This window comes from Perna viridis, chromosome 10, assembly GCF_037379345.1.
Source record: "Perna viridis isolate PV_CMFRI_1.1 ecotype Kerala chromosome 10, ASM3737934v1, whole genome shotgun sequence".
Taxonomy (NCBI): Eukaryota; Metazoa; Mollusca; class Bivalvia; order Mytilida; family Mytilidae; genus Perna; species Perna viridis.
In genome coordinates, this window is record NC_142454.1 from 30,737,582 (window position 1) to 30,750,014 (window position 12,433).

At 33.4% G+C, this 12,433-nt stretch overlaps 1 protein-coding gene across 3 annotated transcripts; it reads left to right on the forward strand.

Moving 5' to 3' along the window:
* The first annotated feature begins 5,648 nt into the window (after positions 1 to 5,648).
* Positions 5,649 to 12,433, forward strand: LOC148605346 (uncharacterized). Of its 3 annotated transcripts, none has more exons than XM_088548871.1 (2): positions 5,649 to 5,729; positions 9,304 to 12,433. In XM_088548871.1, exon 2 carries the CDS (start codon positions 9,324 to 9,326, stop codon positions 10,701 to 10,703), a length of 1,380 nt encoding a protein of 459 aa, XP_088404997.1. In that variant the 5' UTR covers positions 5,649 to 5,729; positions 9,304 to 9,323; the 3' UTR covers positions 10,704 to 12,433. The 3 variants fall into 3 exon arrangements, with proteins under 3 accessions (XP_088404997.1, XP_088404998.1, XP_088404995.1); XM_088548872.1 differs by lacking the exon at positions 5,649 to 5,729 and adding an exon at positions 5,836 to 5,955; XM_088548869.1 differs by lacking the exon at positions 5,649 to 5,729 and adding an exon at positions 8,010 to 8,185.

Consider the following 12,433-nt stretch of genomic DNA (forward strand, 5'->3'; position numbering starts at 1 on the left):
ATGAGAACATGTTTGTGCACCATTCACGTGACTTATCTAATATATAAGTGTAGAGTTGTTCGTTCTAAAAAAGGTCTCTTGCTGGAAAAATACACAAACTTTCTGCATACAGTTATTCTAATACGCGTCTTTTAGACTTCAACTCATTTTATTATAAATATTTCGGGGACAACATGTAGTCCATGGGCTGGGAAGGTCCACCGTGCACGCCACTCATCAACTTCATGGTGATTTTCATATACCGTTGTACCTCCCATTAGCGAATTAATTTGTCCCCAAAGAATATTATCGGATTCTTTTTCAGTATAAGCCTATATTTGTACCGCACTGGGTCAAAAAGCCAAGAATTTTGTAACTCAATTGTTTAAGTCTTCCTGAGATAGCATGTGTGAACAAACTAAACATATTAAGGTATAACTATGTAGCAAAATGTCTTAACTTTCCAATGATACCACTACAGTTGCTGTAACACGTACGGGTTTATGAAAAAAATAAAATAATGTACCCCTACCCCGCCGAAAAATCGCTCAAATTGGAATATTGTTCAATATCAAAACCCCTAGAGCATTTATGCTTCAGTACAAAATAACTTATTTGGTATTTTCTGTTTAGTATTATCACATTTTATAATTCCGGTTTTGTTTATTTTTTTTTTTGATGAATTTTGCCGATTTTCGTGGTCAGAATTTATCCAAAAATGCAAAAATGGGATAAATTCTACTCTACAAATTATTGCTCAACTGAAACGTCCCAAATTTGATATCATTATATAGGTAATTTTATTTTCTACATAAATAAATCATAAAAAAAAAATAATTTTCGAGAAAGATTTTTCAGAAAATAGTAAAAATATTACCTCTACCCCTAGAAAACTGGTCACAGTATCAAACTGAATTCTCATTCACATCATACCAACAGTGTAGAAATGTATTTAAAGCATTCATAATTAAGATAAAGATATACAAAACATATACGATCAATTCAGGCGCTTAGTTTCTCCAATTATTCATTGCCTTGGCTCATTAGAAAGGTAAGTTGCTCCATAAATGAGTTTGAATACACAAACTCTTGTTCGTAGGTAACTTGAAAAGCAATTACGATTACATGTGAGATGGAAGAACATATGAAACTCCTAAAATTCCCCATTTTATGAAAAAAACTCATCTCATTATTGTCAGCTTGAAACTAAAACATACTCGCCTGAAATGAGAACATATCTTGAATACATCGATATATGAAACGCAAGTACTCAATGTGTCTTTTTTGTTTCGATTATATGCTTAAAATTAACATTTTGGCCCATGTTGAGGTATTCTTCTCATGGGAAGGGGTGGCAAGTTTTCACCTAATTGGCTTTGAAAAAGTTCAAATATTTATTACTAGGGCTCATTAGGAAAATAAGACACTATATAATTATGTTTGAATATACAAAAGCTTGTTTGAAGTACGGTATTTGAAAAAAAAAATACAATTATATGTGAAAATATTAAATTCCGAAAATTCCCCTTCTATGAAAAACTCATTATTGTCACATTGAAACTGAATAAAATGGCTCCTGAAATGAGAAGATATGTCAAATATGTCGCTAATTTAAACAAAAGAACCCAACATGTCTATTGAACATCCTCTATTTTCTAAAAATTAACATTTAAATTCATGTAGAGGCATCTTTTTTTCATGGGTTGGGGTGGCATTTTCCCACCTAACATGACATGAAAAAGTTCAAATATTTATTGCTTAGGCTCATTTTGAAGCCAAGACATTTGTTATTATTTGCTGTATCACACAAAAGCTTGTTTAAACTACGGAATTCTGAAAAAAGCCAATAACGGGTGATATAGAAGAAAATTCTAACATTCTGAAATTTCCCGTTTTTTTCCGATTTTATAGTAATTGCCACCCTAAAAGGAAAAACAAATTGATAAGAAATGTTTGATACATCTTTATCTTAATAATTAATACTTAAAATATGAGTTCTACGCTGTTGGTATGATGTGAATGAGAAATCTGTTTGATACTGTGACCAGTTTTCTAGGGGTAAGGGTAATGTTTTTTTTGAAAAATCGTCCTTGAAAATTATTTTTGTGTGGTTTATTTATGTTGACAATAAACTTATCTATCGAATGATACCACATTTGAGACGTTTCAGTCAAGCAATAACTCGTAGAGTAGAATTTATCTGAATTTTACGGAAAATTCGAATTTGCATTTTTGGATAAATTCTGACTACGAAAATTGGCTACAGTTATCAAAAGAAACCCAGAAGTATAAATTGTAATAATAATAAACCGAAATAACAAATAAACCGTTTTTTTACTGATTTATAAATACTCTAGGGGTTTTGACGTTGAAAAATATGTCAATTTAAGCAATTTTTCGGCGGGGTAGGGGTACATTTTATTCATTTTACCCCAAAACCCTAAGTGCTACTGCAACGGTATTGGTACCATTGTAACGCTGAGGCATTGGGCTACATGAAAAGACATACATATGTGCGTTTACTTCATTTTGAAGAAAGAAGAAGTTTGTAGAATCAAAATACTAAAAAAAATTGAGTTTTGCCTCAACGAGGTATAAAAAAAGCCAAAAAATACAAAAATGCTGTAGTAAATTTTGGGCGACAAAAGTATTCTAAAATGGGAGGTATAAGGGTACCTGAAAATCACATTTTGGTTGATGAGTGATGGTGTTCACGGGGGTTATCTCAGTTGTCTTAGGCACTTAGAGCTTTCAGTTTAAAAGCTGAAAAAAGAATGTGTAGAACTACGAATATCTGCGTAAACTTCAGAAAAAGAAACCAAAATACAGTATTTGGAAGCTCAGTTATAAGACCCGAAATTAGGATTATTATTTTTCAATAAATATCCTACTGTAAACAAAATGACACTGATCAAATCTTTCGATACTTTGCTTTCTTTATCAACAGGGTTTATTGCATGAAATTTTATGATAAATCTTACAGCAACGTAGAAAAAGGAACATTTATTTGAATTCCTATTGAATATATAAGGAAAAGTTAAGGTTTGTCCGAATGCATTGTGTCGTTGCATACAAAGGCTCTAGTCGCAATTTGTATTGACTTCTCTTTGCAACTGCACTATATCGAAGGTCATAATTGAGCACTTGTACTTTCATAGAATCATTGTTTCATATCACGAGGTTTGATTGCAACTGACAACCTTGGCATGTTTGTACTTGATATATTCCCACTGTCATTAGCCAATATGATGTCAAAGTTGACAAGAATGCTGAAACAGTAGATGGAAATGCTTCTTTTTACTCAAAGTTAGTACCGCATTTCATATTTGTGAGGAGGTAAGCCGAAATAAAAAATAAATACCTGACAACGCAATCAGAGAATCACCAGCTGTCGAATAAAAACCCAGCCAACAGACGAAAAAGTTTCATTGCGTTATACTGGTGCAACTAAAGCATAGAGCTGCATGACTAGAGCAGAACAATTAGGATTTTTCTAAGCTATTAGAATATTTCCTTTCCATGCCAAATCTCTCATTACTGGGCACTTCTTTAGAAATTTACCACGGAATATGTTGAGCTACAGTGTAAATTACCTACGATTGACAGACAGCAAATTCTTTTGTGTACTAAGTTCAACAAGCATAAATATAATATCAGTGGTGTGCATTTTCTGTGCATACTTGAGCGTCTGTTTTCAGTTACACATTCTGCGGTTTGGTGGCTTTTATACTCTGCCGTGCTTTGCTAATCAATATCCGAGTAAAGAGTGAAAAAGATATATGGCCTTCATTTGTATTCATTATTCTCATTTTTGTCCTACGTTTCTGTCTCAAATAAAATACGCACCTAGGTCCCCAATGGACCCCTGTCGAAATTACACGACAAGCTTTATTCTGCCTGCTGAGGTTCCCAGTAACCCTCGGCCTATTTTGTTGCGTTAGTGTAGCTTCCGATAAAGATATTCGTAACTGTATGTTTGTCTAACTAAAAGGGGAACAATTTAAAGAAATTTAGCGAGCACGCTCACAATACCAACGTACAAACATTTACACACTTTAGAAAAAATCAACCCTGTACATGTATGTACCTAAATAAAATATTGCCCATTGACCGATGTATATAAAAAAAAACGTCTAAGAGGCGTTAACTAGGCCACAAGACGTTATGGCGGACGCACGGACACAGGTAAGGACGTACGGACAGATAATTGAACGGACCAAAGATCCGCAACTTTTCGTCGGATATATTAAACAAGTTTCTTCGATTGTAATACTTATAAGTTAACGCTTTAATACCTTTTCCCGTATATTTGCGATTTAAAAAAATAGCATTTCGAGCGATAAAGGGGCGAATCAAAACGATCTTAAATTTTCAAAAACAAATAAATATGTTCCTGTTTAATATGGAACCCCCCCCCAAAAAAAAAAAACAAAAACAAAAACAAAAACAAAAAACAAACCAAAAAACAAACAAACAAAAAACAAAAACAAATACAAAAAACAAAAAACAAAAATAGTTATTTTGTACAAAATTTTGAATTTGTTTTTAATTCTAAAGAACTTCTGGAAGGTAAATTTGAGTGTAAATTTAAAAATTAAAAAGGCTAAGATTTAAATTAATTAAAAAACAATTTTGATATAATTTTATATTTTATACGTCTTTATTGAAATGTTATATGATTTTGAAATACTTTTTTATGCTGTTTTTGCAGTTTTCAAAAAATTGTGACCACTTACCATATTTACAACCATGCAATTTTGAAAGTACGATAAAGACATTTCCAAAGATATATAATATAGCCGTGTGTTAGGTAGGTGATTAAAAACCTCGAAATCCATTGTTTGGTTCTCGCCTAATATGGAAATCTACAAAATTAAATTACATTCGTCACTGTATGAGTTTTACCATATTCCATTATGTCCAATCAAATATTACTGGTGTGGATAGGAGTTCTCATGTAGAGTCTGATTCTAAGATAACTGTGCACACTGCTTGATGTAAACGTTAGTTTATTGATAATTTCATGTAGTATATGTCTTCTTATAGCGTAAAATTACAAGTCTTTTATGGTTTTGACACTGGCTTTATACATCACTGAAATAAGATTGTTGAGATATAATTTTCTGAAATAAGAATGTGTGTGTCACATACATTGTGCTAACTTAAAACCAATATACATTTCACCCCAAGTCATTTCATTGGCTATTAAATTACTTCGACCGAATCTTATATAGCTATGTAGATGCACATTCTTTCCTGTAACAAACACAATTAAGCAACAAGAGAAAAGAGAATAATTGCACGAATATTCAGAGTTGTGATTAACTACCTGTCTTCATGTTTCTTACTGTCACCTACCCTACCGGTGCACCTGATCTATGCCCCCAGGTTGTTAGTGGAGTCCGGATAGCTCATTTACTCTTGTTACTTTGTATGTAGTATTTTGGTTGTTATATATTCTTTGTTGTGTCTGGTCTTCGTCCTAGGATAACATTTTTTAAAATCTTGGTTCGCTTGATTACTCTGATAGTGCAGACCCAGATATTTTTAAAGTAAGATATTCAAATTAAAAAATAAATCAAGTGAGTTTTACATACAACGGAAACACACATATAAATGTAACCATAACATGACGTAATAATTAAAACTATTTAAAGGTAAATCTATTTATAGTTTTATCTACACTTGTGGTTAATGGTACAACTTTTTCTACAATGTATAAGTGAATTAATAAGTTCTTTGAAATTGAGGTCAGTTTGTTATCTGTAGTTACATGTATTACATTTTACAATGTATACATGCACTCTATATTAAAATTTTGTCTATATATATGTCCTCTTAATAGTCTTTTTTCCTGTTGGAAAACCAATTTTCAACATTCAACATTATTCGTCTTAACGTATGATAAATATAATCATCAATAGTGTCATTGAAACAGGTAATGAGGACATTTTCTTGCACCAAATATACCACTAGGTAATTAAATTATTATTGTATTGTTCATAGCTGTTTAAGGGTCAAAAATACACTTTTGATGATTAAACGGTCAGTTACATTGTTTACATTCGTCAATACGGATACTCATCTAATTACAGTAAGATAGGGTGAACGTATATTTAAAGTAGGTGTACCCTGCATAAATTTAACGATGTTTCATTCAAAATGAAAATATTTGCATTTGAATGGCGATTTATTTCACATACTGTGATACCAGTCTAAACCAAAGCCGGATTCAGTTTGTCGAATTTGTTACATACATTAGGTTATGTTCAGACAAATGTTCGGTTTTATAAAATTCATAATACATTTCCATCGATACATTGTACGAAAGGACTTCAATAAGTATCTGTGCTAGACAGGTTTTCTATTTCTTTGTAAAATGAATTCAATAAAGCTTTATAAAACGATTGTCTCGTGTCTGACTATGCGAGAACATTTGTATGCGTGTATGTTAAATGCATATCTCAATACCATACTTTTGATCCAATCCTTCACATGGTGGTGAGATTTTATTCCACATGGTTCAATGGTTCATGCAATATTCTCATTAGAGTGAGTATTCATAAGTGTCAGACATACTTGTCCATGCTCCCAATTTTTACTGGAGCCTGAGTTGTTCATTTGCATTTGTTACTGTGTATGTATGATTTTTAGTTACTGTATATTCTTGGTCATGTATGTCTATTTTCCATGTCTGGTCTTTGTCCCTGTATTACAGTACTTTGGTTGATGCTATAACCTTGGTTCCCTGTTTTACTCTTTATAAAATATGTTACCAAACAACTACTAATAAAACAAACGTTTGTACTTACATATATATATATATATATAATGTCTCAGAATGTGACGACTCTACACTGCTCCACAGAGTCAAATTGATACAGGGAAGATAACGTTAATTCATAGAAGGGTTTGAAACATTCCCAACGATGTTAGAACTGTCAAATTTGCGAAGAAAATGTTTGGTCGTTCCTTCCGCAGGACTCTAACTCGTACCGCTGTGACTTCTATGGCAACACCGCCTGCACTAAGTCCAGCGACCAAGGCCAGTTGGCCAGCTAGGCTGTATGAAAATATAGCTTTCGCTGACCGGGTCATTCCTCCTCGTAGGATTAATCTAAGGCTGTAACTTAGTACACGATGTATGGTATGTCTTAGCACAAGTTTGTACTCGTGTCATTATTAGTTTGAAGTACGTATGAATGCATGACTACATGCATACGCCATTGTACATGTACTTTTGACCATAAGATTTATGTATTATATTTGGTATTATCCTGCTTATCATTGTACACATATGTTTAATCATCAAAGAATTGAAACGCAAAAAAGAAGCAATGTGACATGGGGTCTCACTTGCTTTCCATGAACTTTTGTATTGAATCATCCCTAGCAAGTACAAGTACCTGAACATGCCATTGTATATGTATGTGCATGTGCATTTACCTTTCATTAAAGTGCTTGGGAATTATATGTGCTGGCCAATTAGATCACTAAGTCAATAGTGATGGAGGTACATAATCTAATGTAGCATATTCATGATGTTGACAAAAATATTTTTCGATCATTGAACTACATTTAGATCGAATGCATTGCATATAGTTAACACTGAGAAACTGTCATTTTTTTATCTCTAGGTGTGGGTCGGGCATAATATAAGAAATTACCTTAGAAAAACAGGATTGCCCCTCCCTTTCAAAAAATAGTAAAATGTCCAACCCACCCTCTTTCAACTACAATGTACTAAACAAATATGAAAAAAATGAGACCCTCCCTGCCAAATGTTAATGCATTAAACAAAGAATTGTCAATTTTACTGTCAAAATTTCTTGAGTGTCAGTATTCATTTAATAATGAAAAGATTATAAGAAGTCTGCAGTATAAAAGTTCACACAGACTAAATAGGAAGCGGTTTAATATACAGAGAGACTTAAATGTCATAGATAATATACGGATAGGTTTAAATATGCAAACTTAAGTGTAAAAATCCATCTAGATTGATCAGGGATTAATTTTATATTTAGACTTAGACATAAAATAGAATACAGAATACACAGGAAGTAATTTTATAAGCAAAATGGAGTATAGAAGTGTGTTCTACATATACAGAGAGTGATTTTATATGCAGACTGGAGTAACAATTACTACGTTACATACATTGAGTGTGATTGTATATGTTGACTGGAGTATGAAAGTGCATGAGATGGTGAGTGCAGACTGGGTTATAAGAGAGTATTTAGCACCCAAGTATAAAAGTATATGTTACGTTCGCAGGGAGCAATTCGATATGTATTCTGATTTTTAAAATGCTCAGCATACACAGGGCACACTTTGGTATAAAAGCACATATTACATTTTCTGGCATAAATTGTATTTGTACCGTATGACCATAAATGATTCATATTAAAACAATCATGACCCCCCTCCCCATTGTGTGCATTGTTATCTAAGATTTCAATCAATATATATTTGGAATCGTCTAATAGCAAACGATGGACACAGTCATTTACAAAAATAAAGGCACAAAGTTCCAACCTCTTAACAGTCACTCCTCCCAAACTGAATAGAATATACTGAAAAAAAAATATTGTTATAACATTTTCCTGTTTTCACCTTTTATTTATTTAGATTTGGCTGCAATATAATTGAGATGTGCACATTATTTATTTTTTATCAATCTTTGTTTATCAACGTGTTGGGCGTATATCAGTTAGGCATACACAAGTTCATACCTGGCGGATAGAAATAAATGAGGTATCATTGATTAGTGTGAAAAAGTATTACAGTATTCTAATTCATATATATGCAGACAGAAAAATAGTGAGGTTTCGGAAGGATTGGCCTTTTCTTTACACATTTACATTTACCTCTATGAATAGGAAAAGATCTTGAATGGTGAAAACTTCTCTCTTACACCATATTTTTCCCAATTCCTCATCAATCCCAATCCCCCATTGAATCCCCATTGCATATTTCTTATCAATATTGACATTATCAAATACAATTTTATATTTTCATTCTCTTCAAAATTTGAACTGTATTTTTAATTTAATTGAGTGCATTTTTCCAATCAATAAATACTTAAAAAAAAAAAAAAAACAAAATTCCTCATCCTCCCCATTCAGAAATCCCCATTCCCCCATACAATATCCCCATCCTAATTCCCTGTTTCCCATCCCCCTTATACCATATAATGAGATATTACCCATACATACATGTATATATATCGTTGTCTAGATTATACGTTGTTTTGTTATATTTTATTTAGTGTTATTTTTTTGTACATTAGATTTTAACTATATTGTTGTATTTCCTTATCAACAGGTTCAAATACAAGATCAAGCATGTCTGTAGAAAAGGGAGAATCTGAATGCTTTACCAAAATTCACGAGGAGAACAATGATGAAAATAGCGAAAAAGTCGATCAAAAGTCTCGGGTCACGAATTTGTCTCTTGCAAAAATTTTACCATCTACAGAACGCAGCAAAAAACATGAAGGACGATTCTCACTTCAGCGACCCCCGTCTCATATATCTATCCGGGAAAATATTCAACGCCAAAATACTAATGATGAGACACCACCCAATTCACAAAATCAAGAATATGACAACCTTCCTATTAACATTGAACCGAACCCTAATTTGTCCGTTTGTTTGGATTCTGTTCACAGAATTAATGAGGAAAATCTTAGTAACGATCAGTCACAGATTCTTTTAACAAGCACCACCGATCCTGCTGCTGAGGAAACCGGTCAATGTATAGAGTGTGTCAAAGCAATTCCAGTTTTCTCTGCTGAGGAAGTCGATATTGGGGATCATATAACCTTTGCTGGAGCAATATACGATCATCATGCAATTGTTGTTGAAAAGAATTCAGATTTGTCATTGGAAGTAATTGAAGCTACAAATACTTTTTCTGGGGTAGTTGTTAGTTTTACAAAATTCTTTGGCCAAAAGGCAAGACTTGTGTCTTCGAGAAAGACGTTTGACTTTGCTAAACAGAAAATTCATATTATATTTTACAAAAAACGACGATTTTCAAAATTTGAAACGGTGCAGCGTGCTAAAAGATGTCTGGAAGATGGTGATTTAGAGGTTGGACTGTCTGCAAAATATAAATACCACCTTTTTGATAACAATTGTGAACATTTTGCTACATACTGTGTCACTGGAGAAAAGTTCAGCATTCAAGTAACAAAATTTCGGTTAACAGGTAGATTGTTTTTATCGAGTGGTTTTCTTGGCATCAGCGACGAAAAGAAACGAAACGAAAAAGAATTCGAGAACAAGATTATCTGCAAAGAGTGTTTCGAAATGAATCAGAAACTGCTTGATGTACCAGTTCGAAAAATAGAAAAAAGAGAAGATGTTATAAAAGGAGATATCATTCGATATTCTTATTGGAATCTCTGGCATGAAGCTGTTGTTCTTGAAATTGCTGAAGTCAAGAATGATTGTGTCAAATGTTTCATAGCTCATTATGCCTTTTGTGGACCATTTTCCCACAGAACAATTAAGAAGGAACTTGTGACCATCAATTTTAATGGACAATATAAAAAGTTGGATTACAAACCACCACAATTCCACGTGTATGATCCAGAAACTGTAGTTCACAGAGCAGAAAGACGACTTGGTGAACAAATGTTTGTTTTCTTCTCAAATGATTCAAGCCATTATGCTCGTTGGTGTAAACTCAAACTAGAACTACAATTTGACTGCATGTAATTCTTTCCTCATCTTTTTGTCTAATGCTTTTCTCAGCATCTACTGAAATTTCTGATTTTGAAGATATATTTACAACCTGCTTTTTTAGTCTTTACAGTCCCTCTATGTGATAAACTTCCCACTTGCCCCATACCCCATTGCCCCATGTCCCATTGCCCTATGCCCCATCCCCCTTTGCCCCATCCCCATTTCCCTATTTCCTATAGTCCCATTCCCATTGCTCCATCTCCCATTGCATCGACCTATTTTCCGTTGTCCAATGACATTTCCCATTCCGAAAAGAAAAAGTAAACGTTTTATCAGACACATATAATGCATTAGGATGTAGAAAGTTTTGTGCAATCAATATTGGTTTTAGAATTTCGCCGGTGTGTTCGAGAATTACCGAAATCACGCGATATTTGCAATGTTTACATGTATTATCGCCACTCCGATCTCCATGAGAAATAATCATGCCAAAAAATACAAAAATGCTGTAGTAAATTTTGGGCGACAAAAGTATTCTGAAATGGGAGGTATAAGGGTACCTGAAAATCACATTTTGGTTGATGAGTGATGGTGTTCACGGGGGTTATCTCAGTTGTCTTAGGCACTTAGAGCTTTCAGTTTAAAAGCTGAAAAAAGAATGTGTAGAACTACGAATATCTGCGTAAACTTCAGAAAAAGAAACCAAAATACAGTATTTGGAAGCTCAGTTATAAGACCCGAAATTAGGATTATTATTTTTCAATAAATATCCTACTGTAAACAAAATGACACTGATCAAATCTTTCGATACTTTGCTTTCTTTATCAACAGGGTTTATTGCATGAAATTTTATGATAAATCTTACAGCAACGTAGAAAAAGGAACATTTATTTGAATTCCTATTGAATATATAAGGAAAAGTTAAGGTTTGTCCGAATGCATTGTGTCGTTGCATACAAAGGCTCTAGTCGCAATTTGTATTGACTTCTCTTTGCAACTGCACTATATCGAAGGTCATAATTGAGCACTTGTACTTTCATAGAATCATTGTTTCATATCACGAGGTTTGATTGCAACTGACAACCTTGGCATGTTTGTACTTGATATATTCCCACTGTCATTAGCCAATATGATGTCAAAGTTGACAAGAATGCTGAAACAGTAGATGGAAATGCTTCTTTTTACTCAAAGTTAGTACCGCATTTCATATTTGTGAGGAGGTAAGCCGAAATAAAAAATAAATACCTGACAACGCAATCAGAGAATCACCAGCTGTCGAATAAAAACCCAGCCAACAGACGAAAAAGTTTCATTGCGTTATACTGGTGCAACTAAAGCATAGAGCTGCATGACTAGAGCAGAACAATTAGGATTTTTCTAAGCTATTAGAATATTTCCTTTCCATGCCAAATCTCTCATTACTGGGCACTTCTTTAGAAATTTACCACGGAATATGTTGAGCTACAGTGTAAATTACCTACGATTGACAGACAGCAAATTCTTTTGTGTACTAAGTTCAACAAGCATAAATATAATATCAGTGGTGTGCATTTTCTGTGCATACTTGAGCGTCTGTTTTCAGTTACACATTCTGCGGTTTGGTGGCTTTTATACTCTGCCGTGCTTTGCTAATCAATATCCGAGTAAAGAGTGAAAAAGATATATGGCCTTCATTTGTATTCATTATTCTCATTTTTGTCCTACGTTTCTGTCTCAAATAAAATACGCACCTAGGTCCCCAATGGACCCCTGTCGAAATTACA

What these genes read in the sequence shown, in the direction of transcription:
- LOC148605346 (XM_088548871.1), top strand. Translation starts at nt 9,324, where the DNA reads ATGTCTGTAGAAAAGGGAGAATCTGAATGCTTTACCAAAATTCACGAG.